General features: G+C 55.8%; 2 protein-coding genes across 12 annotated transcripts; both read right to left on the reverse strand.

Moving 5' to 3' along the window:
* Positions 1–7631: 7631 nt before the first annotated feature.
* On the reverse strand, positions 7632–15880 carry Cpt1b (carnitine palmitoyltransferase 1B). Of its 2 annotated transcripts, none has more exons than XM_046443612.2 (19): positions 15737–15880; positions 15035–15194; positions 14598–14737; positions 14110–14287; positions 13792–13893; positions 13462–13599; positions 13304–13381; positions 12373–12480; positions 12213–12297; positions 11431–11626; positions 10980–11165; positions 10614–10719; positions 10420–10536; positions 9856–10020; positions 9644–9778; positions 9401–9553; positions 8815–8928; positions 8116–8208; positions 7632–7961 (listed from the first exon to the last, which is right to left on the reverse strand). In XM_046443612.2, exons 2-19 carry the CDS (start codon positions 15173–15175, stop codon positions 7878–7880), a joined length of 2319 nt encoding a protein of 772 aa, XP_046299568.1. In that variant the 5' UTR covers positions 15176–15194; positions 15737–15880; the 3' UTR covers positions 7632–7877. The 2 variants fall into 2 exon arrangements, with proteins under 2 accessions (XP_046299568.1, XP_046299569.1); XM_046443613.2 differs by having other exon boundaries at positions 15644–15781.
* Positions 15881–16052: 172 nt separating this feature from the next.
* Chkb (choline kinase beta) lies at positions 16053–19672 on the reverse strand. Of its 10 annotated transcripts, none has more exons than XM_046443617.2 (11): positions 19233–19660; positions 18883–18991; positions 18515–18628; positions 18204–18351; positions 17896–17991; positions 17685–17743; positions 17526–17607; positions 17292–17400; positions 17053–17156; positions 16697–16778; positions 16249–16538 (listed from the first exon to the last, which is right to left on the reverse strand). In XM_046443617.2, exons 1-11 carry the CDS (start codon positions 19482–19484, stop codon positions 16464–16466), a joined length of 1230 nt encoding a protein of 409 aa, XP_046299573.1. In that variant the 5' UTR covers positions 19485–19660; the 3' UTR covers positions 16249–16463. The 10 variants fall into 10 exon arrangements, 9 of the variants coding, with proteins under 9 accessions (XP_046299572.1, XP_046299570.1, XP_046299571.1 ...); XM_046443619.2 differs by having other exon boundaries at positions 18204–18337; positions 19240–19657; XR_006851541.2 differs by having other exon boundaries at positions 16504–16538; positions 16993–17156; positions 19233–19666.
* Positions 19673–20378: the final 706 nt, after the last annotated feature.

The following is a 20378-nucleotide window of genomic DNA, read 5'->3' on the forward strand; positions in this document are numbered from 1 at the left end:
AATAAACACTTAACAAATCATACTTATTGTTATTTAAAATACTGAATGCTAACAAAATTACTCCAGATCTTCTTCTGATCTTGACTGATCACATCAATTCATCCCATTAATAATTGATGCTTATCTATTTAACTACAAGACTCTGGGCTAGAAAAGAAGGGAGAAAAATAATTAACAAGGCCATGGAAACTGCCAGGGAATTTGTGCTCTGTGAGATTACGAGGGAAGAAACTAGGTGGCTGTTGATCAGGCAGGGATGGCCCAAACGTAACGTTGTTCTCAGGGTGCGTGTGCACGTGTGGGGTACAGTTCTCGGCTCTTGCTATAGTAAGAGCCTATGGCTCCCAGGCCTCTCCCATCACGGCAGCTCTCAACTGGTGCTGGGCTTGTGCTGACCGTCTTGTCGACCCTTGTTATTAAATAAGGAGGAGCAGGGGTGAGGGGTGAGGAGCTGAGGTGAGGGGTGAGGGGTGAGGAGCTGAGGTGAGGGGTGAGGGGTGAGGAGCTGAGGTGAGCGGTGAGGTGAGGGGTGAGGAGGTGAGGTGAGGGGTGAGGGGTGAGGTGAGGGGTGAGGGGTGAGGTGAGGGGTGAGGTGAGGGGTGAGGTGAGGGTGGTGGTGGGGTGAGGGTGGTGGTGGGGTGAGGGTGGTGGGGGTGGTGGGGTGGTGGTGGGGTGAGGGTGGTGGGGTGAGGGTGGTGGTGGGGTGAGGGTGGTGGGGGTGGTGGGGTGGTGGTGAGGGTGAGGGTGGTGGGGTGAGGGTGAGGGTGGTGGGGTGAGGGGTGAGGGTGGGGGTGAGGGTGAGGGGTGGGGGTGAGGTGAGGGTGGGGGTGGGGGTGAGGGTGGGGGTGGGGTGAGGGTGGGGGTGGTGGTGGGGTGGGGGTGGTGGTGAGGTGAGGGTGGTGGTGAGGTGAGGGTGGTGGGGTGAGGGTGGTGGGGTGAGGGTGGGGGTGGTGGTGAGGGTGGTGGGGTGAGGGGTGAGGGTGAGGGTGGTGGTGGGGTGGGGGTGGTGGTGAGGGTGGTGGTGAGGTGAGGGTGGTGGTGAGGTGAGGGTGGTGGGGTGAGGGTGGTGGTGGTGAGGGTGGTGGGGTGAGGGGTGAGGGTGAGGGTGGTGGTGGGGTGAGGGTGGGGGTGGTGGTGAGGGTGGGGGTGAGGTGAGGGTGGTGAGGTGAGGGTGGTGGTGAGGTGAGGGTGGGGGTGGTGGTGAGGGTGGTGGTGAGGTGAGGGTGGTGGTGAGGTGAGGGTGAGGGTGGTGGTGAGGTGAGGGTGGTGGTGAGGTGAGGGTGGTGAGGTGAGGGTGGTGGGGTGAGGGGTGAGGGTGAGGGTGGTGGTGAGGTGAGGGTGAGGGTGGTGGTGGTGGTGAGGGTGGTGGTGGGGTGGGGGTGGTGGTGAGGTGAGGGTGAGGGTGGTGGTGAGGGTGGTGAGGTGAGGTGAGGGTGGTGGTGAGGGTGGTGGTGAGGTGAGGGTGGTGAGGTGAGGGTGGTGGGGTGAGGGGTGAGGGTGAGGGTGGTGGTGAGGTGAGGGTGAGGGTGGTGGTGGGGTGGGGGTGGTGGTGAGGGTGGTGGTGAGGTGAGGGTGGTGGGGTGAGGGTGGTGGTGGTGAGGGTGGTGGGGTGAGGGGTGAGGGTGAGGGTGGTGGTGGGGTGGGGGTGGGGGTGGTGGTGAGGGTGGGGGTGAGGTGAGGGTGGTGGTGGTGGTGAGGGTGGTGGTGGGGTGGGGGTGGTGGTGAGGTGAGGTGAGGGTGGTGGTGAGGGTGGTGGTGAGGTGAGGGTGGTGAGGTGAGGGTGGTGGGGTGAGGGGTGAGGGTAAGGGTGGTGGTGAGGTGAGGGTGAGGGTGGTGGTGGGGTGGGGGTGGTGGTGAGGGTGGTGGTGAGGTGAGGGTGGTGGTGAGGTGAGGGTGGTGGGGTGAGGGTGGTGGTGGTGAGGGTGGTGGGGTGAGGGGTGAGGGTGAGGGTGGTGGTGGGGTGAGGGTGGGGGTGGTGGTGAGGGTGGGGGTGAGGTGAGGGTGGGGGTGGTGGTGAGGTGAGGGTGAGGGTGGTGGTGAGGGTGGTGGTGAGGTGAGGGTGGTGAGGTGAGGGTGGTGGGGTGAGGGGTGAGGGTGAGGGTGGTGGTGAGGTGAGGGTGAGGGTGGTGGTGGGGTGGGGGTGGTGGTGAGGGTGGTGGTGGGGTGAGGGTGGTGGTGAGGTGAGGGTGGTGGGGTGAGGGTGGTGGGGTGAGGGTGAGGGTGGTGGTGGTGGGGTGAGGGTGGTGGGGGTGGTGGGGTGGGGGTGGCGGGCCTGCTCACCTGGCCCAGAGGCGCTGGGGGCTCGGTCCCGCACCTCGGGAATCAGGATGGGCTCCTGGCAACCACGCCCCGCCCCTTTCCGTTGGTAGCTCCGCCCCCAGAGCACGCGTCTCACACTGATTGGCTGTTCTTGGAAGAAGGGCGGGGCGCCTGGGGGTGGCGGGGCGCACCCCTGTGTGGGGCGGGGGAGAGGGGTCGAAGGGCACCGGCCTGGTCCCAGGGAAGTTCCCCCCACCTGTTTCTGCCTGAGGCCACGCGTGTGGAGGACCTGTCTGACCACTGTGTCCCTGTGTTCGGGTGCAGCATGTGGTGTAGACAATGCTTTAAACCTTTGTGTGTGTGTGTGAAACAATAGCTGAAAGCCCAGTATTTGTGGTCTTCCCAAGGACCAGAGGCCTGAGGGAGGGCAAGCCAAGCCCCGTGTGAGGATGGCCTTAGGCCAGAGCCGAAGCATTCCATTTAAAAAAACTCCAGTTTGAAAGCAGCAGCTTCACCAGGCCTGCCTACAGACCCTCCGGTGCGGCCCTGAGGCCCAGACAACTCACTTCCCCCTCCCTGATAAACTCAGAGTGAAGCCTCTGGCAGGCTGTGCTCACCCCATAAGGGGAAAGGGACCCCATAAGAGGGAAAGGCAAGAAAATTAGGGTGGGGACCACCAGACCAGAAGCTTTAGCCCCAGGGTAAATGACTGAGAAATCCAGTGGCAGCTGATAGGGATTGAAAGGTGGTCCGAAGCCCCCAACTTTACTGCAAATGAAGGAGCAAATGAACCCACATTCAGCCAGCCAAAACAAGGATGCACACAAACCTCAGAGCCTGATGAGGACCTGGACTGACATCCCATCACTTGTCACTGTTTGCTGACCCTCTGCATGGTCCTCACTGCTCTCAAACTCTACAGCCACATCTTGACCCTGGTGGGAGCTGCGACTTCTCCCTATGATCCCCTCAGCTGGCCCTCGGCTCCACCCCAGGGGAAGTCTGCCTTGGTTCCTGACCTGATCACGGCATCTGAGTGAGTGGGCATCTGTGGACTTGGAGCCTAAGGCCTGAGACTTTACACCCAGCACCTGAACTTAGCATGTAGAAGGAATGTCTGTCAGGAGCCTGTCATGACTGAGGGTGTTTGCAGTGCTTAGAATTAATTAATCTAGAACTGTGTGCTGTGAATTGATTATGTCTATGGCAGCGCCTTGCATTAAGGATCGTCGTTTTCTTGATCAAGAACCTATAGTGAAATTGTATTGAGTGATTTGAGTGAATGAATCATGGGAAAGGGCAGAAGCGTGTGGCCATTCTTTATTTCTCCCCCTCGACTGCGTAAGTCGCACCTTTTGCCCATCGTGACACTGGGGCAGCGCCTGCGAAAAGCAGCAGGGTACACACAAGGATGCCAAGCTAGGCAGTGCGGGCCCAGGTCCCCTGGCGCTCCTGACCTCTGGGCAGTGGAGGCAGAACTCACCAAGCGGGGAACGCTAACCCCACCCTCGCCCGTGCTGCACAGGGAGGAGTGACAATGGAGGGGCCATTTGCTGTGGCGGGTGGGTGGGGGCGCAGGATGGAGAGGGAGCAAGCTCTGGCTCTTTGGGTGAGTGATGATGGAGGTGTGGAGAAGGGTAGGCATGGCCACGGTGGAGGGAAGTACAGAGGATCAAAAGGTGTTCAGAAGGTGTACTGAACAGAGCTTGGTCGTGTGGGAGGTGAGGGAGAAAGAAGGAATATGCATGTGGCTGGAAATGGTACAGAGGTGGAGAGGAAAAGAGCACCAAGAAGCCAGTTTGGAAGGTGGTTAATTTTGAACACCTTGTGTCTGAAAATACTGACAAACCCAGACCCTGTTGCGTGTTCTCTCCATTTAAAAAAAGCATCTAAAAGTAATCTGATTCTTAGCAGTCTAACCCAAGAGGAGGTTAGAGGAGCTGGAATTGAGACAGACAGTTCTGGACACTAGTGAGCATTGCCTGTTTATTGGAGAGACTGCTCCCTGGGCCACACCTCCTCCCTAAGCTGCCAGGCTTCTGTCCCTTCTGAACCTGGTTTTCTGGCTGTCCTTTCCTGCCAGAACCTGCCCTTCATATTTCCAATCATTCTTCCATTTGCTTAAATAGCCCAGCACTGATTTCCATTATAACACTCCAGAAAAACATGAATTGGGGTTAACTCTGATTGTAAGTGTAGTCCCATCAGACTTGAGGAGTGAGTTTACAAGGCTGAGAAGGGCCCAGGATTCCAGGCAGAAGGTCCACCAAGGGCAAAGGTAAGGATGTGGATGAGCTTGCCTTCCTTGGGGAATGGAGAGGGGACTCAGGGAAGATCAGTTTGGCTTAAGTGTGAGCAGATAGAGGTGTGCTATCTGAAATTTCCTGCAGAGCCCCTGCCCTGAAGGTCTGGTCTCTTAGGAAGCTCCTAAGATGTCAGTCTGTTCTGTGTCCTTGTGCATCTGAGACCAGCTGTCATCAAACGTTTCCATTACAGCCCGGGCACTCAGCCCGACTTCACTTCTGACATTCCCTTGCAATGAGTCTCCGCCAGGGGGTTGTAGATGGAAGTGCCCTTCATCATTTCCAGCCTAGGTCCATCAAAGCCTTCCACAAGTGGCCCTCACTTTCTCTTTGCCCTATGTACTTGTTCAGTGTTCATGCTGAAGGTAGGGCTTCTGTTAGTCTAGGTCCTCAAAAAATGGTATGGAGCAAAGCCCCAACCTCACGCAACTGGATTTGATTTGACCAAGAATTTAACTTTTACTCTTTTGGGTTAAGTCATTGAGATTTTAGGATTTAAATCCTGTTGTGGCTACTAGTCTTAATTAATGCAGATTTGCAAACCCATGAGACATAAAGGAACTTATTTGGGTACGGCGGGTTTTCACCGGGGGTTTATACCCCGGTTTAGCATTATTGTTTCTCCTTTCACTTTTTTCTTTTGGTAGTGGGACTTCAACACAGGGGAACTTTACCACTGAGATGCATCCCCAGTCTTTGTTATCTTTTATTTTGACAAGGGGGTCTCACTAAGTTGCTGAGCCTGGCCTCAAACTTGTGACCCTCTTGCCTCATCCTCCTGAGTCACTGGGATTACCGGTATGTGCTACCATGCTTGGCTTTCCTCTCACTTATTTGAACCAAGAACAAACCCGATAAAAGAACTTGAATGACTGAATTTCAACATTAACTTAATGCCAGCTTGTTGAAAACTTCCTGTTCATTGCTCTCCAGGGATTGGGTGAACTGATGTCTCCAGAAACCTACTAAAACCCTCTTTCCCAGGAGATATTACCCAGGACAGGAGACTTGCCTCCTGTCTGCCTGTCCCCTGCTCTTCTCCCCGACACCATACCAGCTGCAGGCCCTCCTGTGCAGACTGTGAGAGGCTGAAGTCTGTGAAGACATTTTGGAAGCCCAAGAAAGCTCTGATATAGAATGTAACATTTTTATGAGCATAGTAGTATTTTTATAAACTTATGGAGACTCAAGCGGTTAGAAGCCTGTGCCCTGAGAATCCTCTCATTGCTCTGAAGGTTTTAACTACCTTCGAAATGGTTATAGGGCTAGAAGTGGAGGTGCATGCCTATAATCGCAGTGGCTTGGATTGAGACAGGAGGATCATGAGACTCCAAGCAACTCAGCGAGATCCTGTCTCTAGATAAAACATTAAAAAGGGCTGAGGATGTGGCTCAGTGGTTAAGCACCTCTGGGTCCAAACCCTGGTACCCCAAAACAAAATAAAAAACTGTTATAAGGAGTTTGTATCTTGCCTTAGTTTTTAATTTATGTTTTCAAGAGTCTTTGGGACATTTTTATGAATATACCTTATAGGCAAGTCAAATTTCACATTTAAAAATCTTAGTCACCCAAAGTAAAGAAAAAAAAAAATTGAGTTATCTTTGATGCCTCTACATCAGGCTTGTCAGTCCCAGCTTTGAGCTTCTCAGTTCCTCAATTCTCCAGTCCTATGGTACTACCTTTGTGTAAGCCCCTCGGCCACCACCACAGTGAAGCTCCCCGACAGGCCTCCTGTTTCTTCCCTACTGCATCCCACTTTGTTCTACCATCCTGGTTAGCCAGAGAGATCCTCTTAAAATTTGGACAGTTCTTGTCACCCTGTGCTCAGACCCCACCAGCTTCCCCATGTTTTCAAGAAGCCAGAGTCAGGTCTTTGAGACTTGCCCCCTGTCTGCCCGCCCCTGCTCCTCTCCCCAACAGACACCGTACCAGCTGCAGGCCCTCCGTGCAGACTTCCTGCAGCCGGCACCTCCTTCCTCGGAGCTTCAGCTCTTGCTGACCCTTTGGCCAGGAACTGCTCTGCCTCAAGGATGGGACTTGAGGGACGACTCTTCTCCCTCCTCTCGTTCAAGTCTGCCAGCAGTGGCTCCATTCAGGAAGGCCTGTCCTTTGGAATTACCATCCACCCCTCCATCTGCCCCGTCTCCTTAGCACTTATCTCCATCTGACTTACTGTGTGATGTCCATCTTCTTCTCAGCTATTTTCTGTATCCTTTATTAGACTCCCATCCCACAGGAAGCGTTGGCTAGTTTTGTCCACTGCTGCAGCCCAGTGCCAGGCACTCAGTAAGTACTTGCTAAATGGGTTATTCTCAAAGCCTCCTGGTTTCCACCGGCTACTCAGTGCTTATGGTGCTTGCCTCACCTGGCAACAAATTACACTGGGCAGACAGAGTGCCCTGTTCAGCACAGGGCCATGTCTGTGGTGGGTGCTCAGCAAACACTGGTTTCTAAGTGAAGGCCCCCAACCTAACCTGGTCCACTTCTGTGTTCTGAGCACCTAGAGAACACTGAGATCTGGATTAATTCAAGCATGCAGCAATAGTGATTCAGCACCTACTCACACTGTTCATAAGAATTGTTTTTGGTTTACTCAAAGTTGTTTAATAGAAAAGTCAGTCTGAGTGGAGGGATATGTTGTATCCCACGTGCCTTCTCCCAGATATGACCACCTGGCACTCTGGCCTCAGGTCTGGGATTTTGGCCCCACCTAATCTGGGAGGATGCCACAGGCCTCTGCAGAGTTGTGCTCCAGCCCAGAGGGGTAGAGTGGGCACGTCTGAGTGTGGAGGAGATGGATGGACCCTGCTCTCTGGAAAACAAACAGAGGTGGCCTTGGGGAGCCAGTGAAGGTTTTGAAGCAATGATCTATTCCAAGTGCACATGAGGGTGTGAACAGCAGCCTCAGAGATGGCTTCACTTGCAGATACACACACTCCAAAGCAGGCCGCAAGCCCCTCATGAAAAATTCCCCAGACCAGGTCTTCCTTTCCACCATTCTGACCTGAGTTGGGGCAGGGGGAGGGCCTTCTAGTTCCCAAAGAAAAAATAGGTACCTAAGGGCCGAGAGAGAATTACACAGCCTTATTTTTATTAGTATCTACCAAGACAAAAAAATCAAATCAAAATTCTCTCCCCGTTGCACCTCCGCCACCTAGGCCCTCAGGGAGCAGCGTCCACCTGGGGAGTGCCTGCTGCCAGAGCTGTCCTCAGAGCTGGGCACCTGTGCACGGCCACCCTTGTGTCTGCAATCCAGTCACAGGCCCCTTCTTCCACAACGTGGGGATGAAAGGGCAGCTGGCATCTCTCCAGTCCTCAGCTGTCAGCCTTGGGAACTTGGAAAAGATCAGCGATGTCCAGCAGGGCTTGGCGGATGTGGTTCCCAAAGCGCTGGGCATTCTGTGGGAACTGAGGACTCAGACACACCATCTGGAGAGCTCCCGCCCCTGTCCCCACAAACAAGGACTAATCTCCACCCAGAGGTGCAGTGTGCTCCCGGGCTGCCCCAGGTGGTACCCCTTCTCAGGGCTGAGCTGGAGCAGGGGAGACTCACCGTCTCTGAACTTGAGAATTTGCTGGAGATGTGGAAGAAGATAGTGTTTTCACCTGCAATCATGTAGGAAACCCCATAGCCATCATCTGCTACCTGAGGAGGAGAGGTGAAGTAGAAGATGTAAACTGACCTTGAAGGCCTCAAAGCCAAGCTGGTGTTGCTCTTCCCAAGACAGACTCAGGAGGAGGTCCACCTCTAGATGCTGCGTCCTTCCAGAGGGCAGGACCCTCTCCCCACCCAGGAAACAGTGTGAAGATCAAACAATGCTGCCCCTCTGGTTCTGGACCCCTACCAGGTATCCCAGACTGCTGTTTCCCTCAAGAACCTCATACTCTAGACCATCCTCCTTTCTCCAGGGAAGCCTCTAGCCTTCTGACAAACCAGCTGGGCATCTGGGTGAATGTCTCAGTAGGAAAGAGCTGGACTCGCTGAGTAGACAGATTTCAGAAGGACCCGACACGTTGCCCTGTTCCTTGGAAACCTGCTCTGGATGTGGTCACGCTTCAGTGGAAAGGTGCTTAGAATGGCTGGGTCCTGGTCCTGTATGCTGGGTTGACAGCTGCCATTCTGCTGTCATGCAGGTTTGGGAATTTCCTCTAAACAAGGTACTCCTACCCTGGTCTGCCTTGGTCAAGGCTCTGCACCCCCTAATGAAACCCTGGGCTTTGGTGCTGCCCACGCCTCCTCAGGGATACTCACCGGGCCAAAGCCACCTCCAGCACCCAGATGATTGGGGTACTGGTCTGGGTCAAACATGCGGATCTGGGACTGAGGGATCTGGCTGGTGGAGAGGCGCCAGGGTTCTGAGAGCACCTGCAAGAGGGAGGCAAAAGCCAGCTAGGCATGAGGCACTCAGCACCCAGTCCAGACCTGAGGCAGGCCACATCTGACGGAAGGTGCAGGAATATGCAATGTACAGGAGCTCCCTGGCTGCTGCCCCTGGTCCACACAGCCCTTCTGTCTCACCTCAGCCTCTGTGGGAAACCCTCCATCTTGCCAGGCAAGGCCCTTCTTGCCCCGCCCCTGCCTCAGCTTCTTTTATCAATAGCACAGCCATCACCTGATGGGTCACACGTTTGTGTGTGTCTCCCCTACAAGCACAGTGACTCCACCAGGAGGACCCTGCTGACCTGGGCTGGGCATGGTGTGGGAAAGATGGCCCCCACCCTCTACAGCAACTTCAGGGGAACTGGCCAGGCAGAAAAGAGTAGAGCCCCACCCCAAGGCCAAGCCCCTGGGGCCTGAATGCAGGGGGATGGAGGACACACCCACCATCAACACTGACCTTAGCCAGGAAAGGAGAGCTGATCCCCAGGTACTTGGAGACCACATACAGGCAGAAGAGGTGCCTGTCAATTCCAGCCCCTGTCATGGCGAGGCGGTACATATTCTGGTGCTTCTCAGAAGCTTTCCGGAAAAGATCTCGGAGGTCTGCTTTCTGGAGGGCAGAATTAGAGGGGTAAAGAGTAGCCCTGACCCTTAAGGCAGACAGGGGGCTGGGGAATGAGAAGCAGGGGTGGGGGCTCACCATGTGGGACCCCTCCATCATGGCCTGCACAAAGGCTGTGGACTCACTGGTACAGGAACGCACGGTCTCAGTCCGCCCCTCCCGGAACATTCTGGTCATGGAGGCCTCGTAAGTCAGGCAGAATTTGCCCTTGTCCTGGGGTACACAGAAGGGTGAATCCATCAGGTAACCCTGGTGCTGCCCTGCCCACTCAGCACCCAAGGGGCTCCTACCCGGAAGTGAGCCAGCTGCAGGGCGATCTGCACGAAGGCATCAGGGCTGGTCCGACATTTCTTGATGAGGCCTTTGCCAAAGGGCAAGAACTGGAAGCAGTACAGCTCCACATCATCTGCCAGTGCCTTGGCCACCTGGTAGGACCTCTCGATGATCACCTGACACTGCCAAGACATGGAAGAGTCAGCTGGGGGCAGAGCCCTCCAAGCAGGACTCCAGGTCATGTCTAGGAGGCATGACATCTTGGTGACAGGTGAAGAGCAAAGGCAGCTTAACTGGCAGGGGGCACAAAGAACAACCTGAGGAGACTCTGTGAGGCCCGACTAAGCCAGAGGGGGAAGAGGGAGGCACTAACAGGTGCTGGTAGACATAAGCCTCACATCTCCATCTTTCACCAATGACAGAAGACCCAGGGACTCTGCTTTCCCTGTGGCACCCCAGGGGAGCTCCTGTCCCTTTCCCCTGAGGGCCAGGCCAAGTAGTAGGGACTAGAGGGGAGGAGAAGGCAGAGCAACTCAGAACCCATCACTCACGTGCCAGCCTACTGCTCTTGGTTTGCATACCTGCTCAGGAATGTCCCACTGCAGCCTCTGAGGAGGTATTAGCCTTGGGTTTGGTTTGCCCAGACAGTGCCCAGTGTCTGTGTAGCCCAGGTGGAAGGTGTCTGTGCCCAGGACGAACTGTAGAGAAACGTCAAGCTGAGAACTAAGCCTCATTGCCAGTGCCTGCCCTGCAGACCCCCCTCCAATCCTGTTACCTCCCAAAGGTGCCCAATGATGGGGGCATCTGCCCACGCGTGTTCTGTGTTGAGGCCCAACAAGCCATTCTTGAAGGAGATAAGAGTGAAAGATTTGTCAAACCACCTGAAGGAGAAGTAGACACAGGGGTGACTCAAGAGCTGGGGACATACACAGAACCTTACGCTACAATCCCTAATCCTTCAATTCTAACCAATAATCCAAGCCCTAAACCTAGACCTAATGTTAAGACTCCTTAGTCTTCAACTGTAACCCTAAAAGTCACCTCTATCTCCACTTCAGCCTGACTACTGACCGTGACCCTGACTCCTATCTTCGTTCTCTAGCCCGTGGCCAACCCTCAACACGGAGGCCAAGGCACACACCTGTTGTGGCAGTTGCCATGCAGCAGGGCCTTGCCGTAGAGGCTGAGGCTGGCCTCGTCATCAGGGTTGTAGCAGTGGGACTCTTCATCCAGGGCAACAAAGAACGCAGCACGCTCGATGGCCTCCAGAGAAGCTTTGTTCCTGCCAGAGCTGAAGAAGGCCTGGCGTGCCTGTGCCCACTCTACCCTGGGAGCACAAGGGCAGAGGACTTTGGATCTGGGTGCCACCCAGGACCTGGCTTGGCTGGGCTGGGCTTGGGTGAGGGAGGAGCATCTGGTCCCGCCCTCCACACACTGACTGTTAGAGGTTCATGCCCACTGCTGACATCTCCAGGGCCCTCACTGTGTGGCCCTACACACCCCCAATGCCAGGGCGGCAGACAGGTCCACGCTCTTTCCTCATGAGGCCTTGAACCTAGGCCAAGGCAAACCCTCCCCACAGGCCCAGATACCTTCCCCCTGCAGTGAGGGCTGCCAGTCTCTCCTCCCCAGGCTGGGGTGGGGAGGGGTCATCCAGGATCCTCTGGAATTGCATTTCCAAGTCCCGAGGCTTGAGCAGGCGGGAGCCCTCATAGAGCCACACCTTGAAGAAGCGGCCCTTATGGTAGACGGCCACGTGCCTGCTGTCGGAGAGGTGCTGCAGCACATCTGTGACAGAGGCCGGTGGGCAGGCTGAGGCAGGTCCTTGGGGAGACTTCTCCCCATGTGAGCCCTTTCTAGGTGGCCCTTGCAGACCCTGCTTTGCCCAGCTCTATCCTGGGCCTTCCTTCCCCTTGGGGTGGATCTCCATGCTAAGCCAGGCCCTGTACTACCTCTCACAACCATCCTGTGAGATCTTCCATAGAAGAAGGAGCCAACGAGCTAGGAAATTATACAGATAGCCCCAGGAGACAGTGTCAGAAACAGGGAAGGCTACTGCCTCTGCCAAACCTGCTGCTCTCTCCTCCTCTATGGACTCTGGGGAGGGTATCTGTGCTTCTAAGCTCCACTGCTATTTACTCACACGACCACCTTCCCATGCACAGTGAAGCCCTGGAGGGGAGAAGCTCTGTTCTAGGCCCCTTGGGGTCCCAGCACCAGGATCATGCCTGCAAATGACACATGTCTGGTATCCGTCACAAACTGACCACTTTTCACAGGTTCATGATCCTGAGACACTGGAGATTCTGGTTGGTGAGCAGCAGTAGGGCACCTAGCCATGATGGGCCAGTGGTGCTTGGCTGTGGCCTAGTACCTGTTTCCTTGCCCGGGATGCGGGTGGTGTTGAACATCCTCTCCATTTGGTAGGAGCACATGGGCACCATGCCCAGTGCCATCACCTGGGAGGAAGACCCAGGATGGCTCAGACTCAGGCCTCCCCTTCCCACCCCATTCTCAATCCTGATGTAACTCACAGGCTTGATTTCTTCACGGTCCAGTTTGCGGCGATACATGATCATGGCATGGACGGCATTTCCCAGGCGGGCTGCCTGTACTTCTGTGTTCCTGACCAGCACAAGGTCCTACAGACAGAGCAGAGCCTGCAGGGTGGGGGCCTCTGTCTGGATCACCTGGGTCTCACCCCACCAAGGACCAACTTATCCAGGGCATGAGTTGCTCTCAGTCCAACGTGTAACTTACACTACCCTGCTCCAGCTACCCAGCTTCAACCAGAGCTGCATCTTTCATCTGTTGCTATTTTATTTGTTCATGTTTTGCTTTGAAGAAGGGGTTCTACCACCAAAGAGCAGCTTAAAACCTCTGGTTTGGACAGGTTGAGTATAAGTTTCTGGAAAGACAGTTTGTGGAGGAGGGGAGTTCCAATAGGCTGCCCTGTCCTGTGCACTCTGGACAGTGGGAAAGGAGAGGGCAGGGAGACCAGCTGGCTGTGCGCTAGCGACAGTCAGGACAAGTGCCAGCCATGTGGACTGAGATAGACAGTGAGTTCCTGAGCCCTGAGAAGTGAAGCCTGGCTCTCATCACCTGGCTCCACAGAATGACAGAGCAAGGTGGGTTTAGGAAGTCCCTTAGAAAGTGTCTAGGGAACTGGGGTTGGGAAGCTAGTGAGGGAACAAGAAAGGCAATGACAAAGTCTGAGTTAGGCAGGCACAGTGAGCCCAAGAGACCCTACGAGGCAGTGACAGGCTGCAGGGTCTCAGGATTCTCCTTGTCCTGGCATGGCCACTTCCCCTATATTGCCTCAGGACTCTTCTTCCAGGCTCTCCCCTCTCTCCTCCCTCTCTCTCAGATCTCACTCTACAACCCCCACTCACCCACAGGAACTTCCATTAAGTCTTTGGGCTGTCCTAAATCCCGGCCCCAGAGCCAGGGGGCTCTAGTTCTTACCATGACATAGTAGTTGCTGTTCACCATGAGGGGACTCCTGCCTCGAAGGTAGATGTACTCTTCCCACCAGTCACTCACCTGTGGGTGGATGGAGGTTACAGCAGGGGAAGGGGCAGTCAGACCTATGGGTGAGGACAATCCCAGGACAGCAGACTTACATAGTTCGTTGCCCACCATGACTTGAGTACCAGGTATTTCTGCAGCCTGGGGGCAGTCTTGTCCTGGAATTCCTTGGCCAGTGTCTCCATGCGGTAATATTCCTCATCATCCAACAAGGGCCGTACAGACTCCAAGTACTGTTCAGCCAAGTTATCATTACATGGGAGCCAGACGGTCATGGCTACCTCTGCCTTAACTCTCTTCCCACCTCTCTCTCCTCACCCCGGCCCCATTAGTCTCAAGCCCATTATTTACAGGGAATAGTTCTTTATGTTTGGGCAAGTTTTCTGAATCCAGCCTCCTGTGCCCACTGGGACCCAGGCCCTCACCCTCTGAATTGTGGCTGGTATGCTGGGGACAGGAAGTTTGGGCAGAGATGTCTGGAAGCTGTACAGCATGGGCCGCCGGCTGGACAGAAGGCGGACACAGATCTGGGGACACAGAGCACAGAGTTGGTGCGGGAGCCAGTGGAAGAACAGACACAAATCAGCAGATAAGTGAGGCCTTCAGAACTCTCCTGACCCCTTCAGGACAAACCATGCACCAGACACCAGTGCTCAGTCTGCCTCTCACCTCCTTCTCAGACCCCAAATGAGCCCCGCAGGTTCTCAAACCAAGTGCCTGAACCCGCCAATACTTCTGCTCACAGCCCAGATCTTGGTGAAGCGACTGGTCTTTCCATGCATCTCAAACATCCACCCATGGTAAGAAAGAAGCAGCTTTAGGGTTTGGCGGAATAAGAAGATGCCTGTCACCCAGACCCCAGTGGAGAAGATGGCCATGCTGAGAAGTGCCCGGGTCTGCGGGGTCTGGTAGGGGCCACACCTGTTGGAGAAGGAAGGAAGGCTGCAGAGGAGGGCTCCCTGGAGACCAGTCTTGGGACTTCTGACATGCAGTTGATGACTTGGAACTATCTCAGGGGAGGCACAGAGGGGCAAGAAACTCTCTGGGCACACATACTAAGGTATATTCATCAAATACAAACTGATGTGGGACTGAGATGATGGTGGCCCTGGGGGAGCACTGCCCCTGTGGCCAGCCATGGCTGTTGTCCTGTATCTGCCCAACTCAGGAACCCTGGCCTTGGGAGCTGGCCTGGTTTGCCCTTGACACTTTTGCCTTCTTGGCTTCTTACCTCTCAGGGAGGTAACTCTGGATACAACAGACCAGACCCATGGAGATATCCACCTTGCAATAGGAGGAACCCATTGTCGCCATGACGACAACCAGCCAGCTGGTGGGGCTGCCAGGGTACACACCCCTAAGGATGCCATTCTGTGGGGCAGAAATAGACATCCTTGTGGAGAAGAAAGACGAGGTAATCAGGCACCTGTGAAGTCCCGGGACTCGGCTCTCTGCATTGCCTCAACCACCTGTATTCTCCTTCTCAGGCCCTCACACCTGCAGCACCCATTGCTCACTGTGCCCCACCACACCTGTGTCACCACTATGGTTTCTGCACTGCTAGGGCTTGTACCCACCACACTGCTAAAGCAAAGCCATGAGAGACCCTGATCATGGGGCCTCTGCCCTGCACCTGCTGGGAGCGAGGTCCGGACCACCTGAGCCCACCTTGATGCGAATTAGGCGTTTCTTCCAGGAGTTGATTCCGGACAAGTAGATGTGCTTCAGTGCCTCCCGACTGAGCCGGAAGTCCACCCCGTCAGGGGTCACAGTGAACTGGAAGGCTACGGCCTGGTGTGCTTCCGCCATCCTGGGGGCTGGTCGGCACCTGGGAGTAGGTGGCCGGAGGGTGCGCAGCAGCTCAGGCCAGCCCCTCCCCGGGCCGCCCCCTCTCCGAGCTGAGGCCCCGCCCCACTGGCCCCCGCCCCCCTCCCCTGCCTTCCCGCCCTGCCCCCACCCCACTGGTGGCCTCGGAGGCCCGCGCCCCCCGGGCGGGCTCTCCCAGCCCCGCCAACTGCCGCGGAACCCGCGCGCACGTTCGGACTGGCCTAGCTATGAGGGTGAAGGAAGTGGGTCCGGGCCATGAAAGCGCCAGGAACCCCAAGGGCAGCGAAGGGCGGCCTTGGGCTTGGGAGAAGCGTCCTGGGAAGCGGAGTCGGCCTGGACAGAGCCGGGTTCCAGGCGCCCCCAACTCTGGACTTCAGCACCGGCTTGGTTCCCGAGCTGGGCTAGGGGCCGAGTGGGGGGCTTGGCCGCCCTTTTCTGGTCCCTACTCACAGCTCAGGTTCGGTCCTGTCAGTGTATGGGGCTGGCCACTCTGGCCCATGTCCCCTCGTCCTTCAGGCTTGGCCACCGATACCCCGCCCTTACCGGGAATCTGACACCCACTCCCAAATTGGGGTCGAGAGAATAGATGCAGGGCGGAACCAGAAACTCCCCTTCCACGGTGGGAATCAGGTGGGTAGTTCCTGCAGACTGAAGGGTGCTTGAAGATCTGGGAGCCCCAAGGGTTGGGGACAACGATGGGGGTGGGGGGAGGCAAAGAGTTTCACGTGAGGAGGATGGCATTAGAGCTAAAAATAGTTGAATGTAAGGGAAAGGTCGCTGGCTGTGTCAGCTGTGCAGCCTGTTCCCTGATCCCTTCTCAGGCTGGCTGCTCATCCCAGGGCTCTCTGTAACCTCTTCACTCCCCAGTCCTCCCTTTATTTGTTATTCTAGGCTGCAAGAGGGGAGGGTTGAGGGATAGGGTACCCCAATGGGCAGAATGGATCCTCAACCATTTTAAGCTCAGACCACTGAACAGAAAGCAGTGGTCACTTGGTCAGTCTGTGTGCATTCCTTGGCTTGGTATTTTTGCTGCAGCTAGTCAGGAACAAGATATCTTGTGAAGGAAGAAGCTCATTTATTAAGGTACACAGCCCAAGGGCTCCTGCCTGCCTGCCTTGGGGACTATTCAAATTGGAGGAGAGGTCAGCCTCCTCATACAGTTGCACTGTGGGGCACAGCCCCATCCCAGGGACTCCCGCCCTCTGCCCCTCCCTCCAAGGTCCTGCCCTGGAGGCTCCAGGAGAAACTCTGAGGAGTAGGAACTGGACAGTCAGGATGATGACTGGAAGCTGGTCAGCTGTCCCTTCTGTTGGAAGTAGAACTGGAACCGAGACTGGGCATATTCCTAGGAAAGGAAATTCACCTCTCACAATAGTGAAGAACTTAGGACCAGCACCCTCTACCATCCTTTGACCACCTGGGAATACCCAGATTTCTTAGAGGACATATGGTCCCTGGTGCACTCCAGCTCCCACCTAACATGCCCACCCCTGGATTACTTACCAAGTAACCAAATTCTATTGTAGACATGGATGCCTGGAGGATGGACCATAAACCCCAAAAGAAATGGGATGCCAGAGCATACCTGGAGGTGGGGGCAGGATAAGAAGGGGCATTTAAGAGCACGTTTGGCATCGCCTGGATCCCCTTCCCTAGGCTGGTCAGTCCCTAAACTCTAGCTTCTCCATTATTCTAATCCCTACCTCATCCTGACTCTTCCAGTTCTCAAAACTGTTCCTCCTTGCCAGCCTCAACCTCATGTTCCATATCTCTGGCCTCAATGTGCATTGGCACCTTACCTGTAATCCCCCTTTTCTTGGAGCCCTGGCCTACTCTCATGGTGCCCCTCCCTTCCTCACCGACTGACTTCTACCAGCAAATCTTCTTCCAATTTTTTCTGTTCTTCTTGGGAGAGGGTCTCGCCTTTCTTTACTTCTGCCAGGTAATGGCGAATAAAATGGAGCTGAAATCAATGGACAAGAGCCAGGAACTGGAGAGACTTAAATATTTAGCACCCTTTCTGGCCATACCCTTCCAAGACTGACTTCCCTCCTCTCTTACAGGATGAGGCCTGTTTCCCATCCTCCAGCCCACATACCTGTTGTCCCCTGGTAGGGTAGTCTGTGGGCCGTGCTTTGTAAAAAGGCCACTCCTCATGAGTATAATCATAAACCCATTCACAAAAATGGTTCCCAATGTCAAAGCCTCTGGGGAAACAAGGTAGACATTCAGTTCCCAAATGCCCTGGGCAGCTACAATGCAGAGATGAACACCTGGTCTGTTTTTCCTCCCATGCAACCAGGTGTATAGGAGCCTTCCCTTCTACCCTCACCTGTAGTTATAACTGCTGTACTCGAAATCAACCAGCATGAGACTGTCAGCATTTTCAGGCTCTGAGAGCAATAGGATGTTCCCTGGGGGAAAGGGATGGGGTTCGGGTCACATGAGGGCCCTTTGGCCCCTCTACCTTGGATTGGAAAACTTCTTCTACCTTCTTGGATGTCATTGTGGCAGAAGACCACTGGCGATGGCGTAGAATCTAGCAGCTTTCTACAAGGGTAGGAGAGGCATGGGTACTGATTAGGAATGACTAGAGTCACCCTCGTGGGCTAGGCCATGACCCTAACCCTAAGTAGACCCTGGGGAGGACTCCTAGTTTCTTGGTGCTACCTTCCTCACACCCACAGCTTGCCTGCCCTTACCTGAGGTTGGCCATCTCATCCTTCAGGCTGTACATCTCCAACAGGTTCATATTGAGGAGGCCAGTGGGAGGCAAGTCCTGGATCTGCTTTAGGTACCTGAAGCCCAAAGAATAGAATACACTCACTTTGCTGTCCTTACCCTCTCTCCCAACTGCCCTTGAAACCAGATTAAGTCATTCTATTGGCTGAGAATCTTGAGTGCCCATACTAGATACTGGAAATGCCTAATCCACTTGACTGTAGGGCTGGACAGAATTTGGTTCAGTTCAGGTGTGTGCCAGTTCAGGTAAGTCCTAAGCCTGACTTACCGTTCCATGGTCCCAAACAGCCAGTGGGGCTCCTTGGTGAACGGCATCTCCATTCCATGGAATCGGGCCATCTTCGTGGCAATGGCTGCTGATAACACTGGCTCTCGAAGCTCTCGAGTTTTCAATGGTCGGCTCTGCACCCAGGAACCTATCAGGGTGGTGAGGGGGCAGGGGCAGGAGGGGGAAGGGGTAGGGGAATGGGAGGAGGCCAAAGTCTTGGGGAAAAGACTGGGATGTGAATGCAGACACTGGGGAAGGGATAGGGACTGAGGGGAGAAGGCGATTTGGGGAGAAGTGGGCTGGGTTCATACTGGGAGGTACTGTTCCAGCCGGCCCTCTGGAAAGACTCCATAGAGCTGGGGACCCAGCGACCGCTCTGCAAGAATGGCAAACATCACGCTTTCTAGGACCAAGGAGTCTACACCCTGAAGGAAGATGGATAGTAAAGGGGCCTGTCAGGAGGACCCAAGGCAGTGGGGCCCTGGCACATACAGGAGCGTCTGCTTTCTGCGCCCACCATAGTTGGAACTATCTACTACCTGGAGGCTCTGGAGCACAAGTTCTAGTATGATAAAGTACAAATCACTGAGTCCCTGGCCTCAACGGCGTAATGGGGACGACACTACCAGCACGACTTAAGGCCGTATGGGGCCATCCTGCAGCCCTAACTCCCCCTTACCTGCAGGATGGCCCCATACAGCCGTAGCAGCACCTCCCGGGGCTCCTCGCCGACGCTGGGCAGGTGGTCCGGGAGCGAGCAGCGGAAGAGCAGGTTGCTGAGACCTCCGCTGCAGACCCACATCAGGCACCCTCAGCAGGAGAAAGTCCCTCACGGCGCGACCTAGCCCCTCCCGGCTCTGCCCCCCGCGGGCCCCGCCCCGAGCCCCGCCCCCGGGCCCCGCCCCCGCGGGCCCCGCCCCACCCAAGGCATGAGCACTCGGAGGCAGCAGAAGCGGGAAAGTCTCGAGGACTCCGAGGCTGACCCTTGACCCGGGCCCCGGCGGCGCACAGGAGGGGCTAACCCCTGACCTCCCACCTCACAGGGAAAACCCTCAGTTCTTCCGGCCTCACTCGGCGCCAGGCCCCGCCCAGGTACTCCCGGCACCATTGGTAGGCTCGGCGCTCGGCGTCACGCGACAGCGACGAGGAGCGTCGCCGGGTCGGGGCCGCGTCCGGGGATTTAGACTGCCACAAGCTGTCCTTGGCCAGGCGGCCGCCGACAGCCCCGCCTTCGGTCACAGTTGTCCCGCCTTCGGCCACAGTTGTCCCCTCCGCCGCCATGGCGCGGGCTCCGCCGGGCCCAACGCCCAGTTGCGCTCAGCTCCCTTCGGACGGATTCGGCTTCTTCCGGCCGCGCTCGACTCCGCTTCCGGCCGGTCTGCGCTTCTCCGGTCATACTCGGGCTTCTCCGGCTCGACTCGGCTCTCTCCGTGACCTCAGTTTTCCGAAGGCCCCAAATGCCGCTTGTCTTCGCTGTGCCCCTCCCCTGTGCAAGGCAAAAAGCAAAGTCTCTTTCCCTGGGTGGGGCGCTTGTCGGCACGCCCCTCTGGGCGGGGGTCGTTTGAAAGACCGGGAGCTGTGTGGACCGCGGCCCGGAACTAAGAAAGTGTATTGGCCAATCAGAAGAGTGAGCGGTGAGGCTTACGACACGTGGGCGGGGCGCGCCCTCTGCAGGATCCTGCGGGAGGCTCGGACCGGTGGAGGTGAGCCCTTGGGGCTCCCGCACAGCGTTGCTGTTCTGGGCAGTGTGGTTTAGAGTCTTAGGATGCGTGAGAGACGCACGTCTAGGTTGAGGGAAGTGGGGGTATATGGTGCGTGCAATAAACGTTTATCGTGCGAGTGAAAGAATGGGGCTGTTTAAACAGTTCCGATGACTCCTGGCAACTCAGAGTAATGAAACCTTGGCTGCCGCTTGAAGTTGTCGTCTTTGCGCCCCCTTCACTGACCAATTCTGTGATTGGTTCCAGACCTAGAATCAATTGCAGAATCAAGCTCTGGAGCAGACATCTGGGGTTTTGTAAGTTCTCCTTGGCCCACCTGGGCTGTTTGGAGTGCTCAGACTCACTTCCCAGGAGGGCATCCCATGGTAAGTGCATGTGGGTGTGGCAGTCAGGAGGTTTGACCCACTAGGATTTGTGGCAGCTAGTGTTGAACCTCGGTGCTCTTTGGGATAAA

The sequence above is a fragment of the Marmota monax genome, unplaced genomic scaffold (assembly GCF_021218885.2).
Source record: "Marmota monax isolate L192 unplaced genomic scaffold, Marmota_monax_Labrador192_F-V1.1 WCK01_AAM20220418_F8-fsc00234, whole genome shotgun sequence".
NCBI classification, from domain to species: domain Eukaryota; kingdom Metazoa; phylum Chordata; class Mammalia; order Rodentia; family Sciuridae; genus Marmota; species Marmota monax.

What these genes read in the sequence shown, in the direction of transcription:
- Cpt1b (XM_046443612.2), bottom strand. Translation starts at nt 15,175, where the DNA reads ATGGCGGAAGCACACCAGGCCGTAGCCTTCCAGTTCACTGTGACCCCT. An exon ending in TGCAGCTGGCTCACTTCCGG is followed by an intron (nt 9,779 to 9,855) that starts GTAGGAGCCCCT and finishes TGTGTACCCCAG; the next exon opens with GACAAGGGCAAATTCTGCCT. An exon ending in AATTCTCAAGTTCAGAGACG is followed by an intron (nt 7,962 to 8,115) that starts GTGAGTCTCCCC and finishes CAGTTCCCACAG; the next exon opens with AATGCCCAGCGCTTTGGGAA.
- Chkb (XM_046443614.2), bottom strand. Translation starts at nt 19,484, where the DNA reads ATGGCGGCGGAGGGGACAACTGTGGCCGAAGGCGGGACAACTGTGACC. An exon ending in TGTATGGGGCCATCCTGCAG is followed by an intron (nt 18,629 to 18,882) that starts GTAAGGGGGAGT and finishes ATCTTCCTTCAG; the next exon opens with GGTGTAGACTCCTTGGTCCT. An exon ending in CTGTTTGGGACCATGGAACG is followed by an intron (nt 17,992 to 18,203) that starts GTAAGTCAGGCT and finishes TTTGGGCTTCAG; the next exon opens with GTACCTAAAGCAGATCCAGG.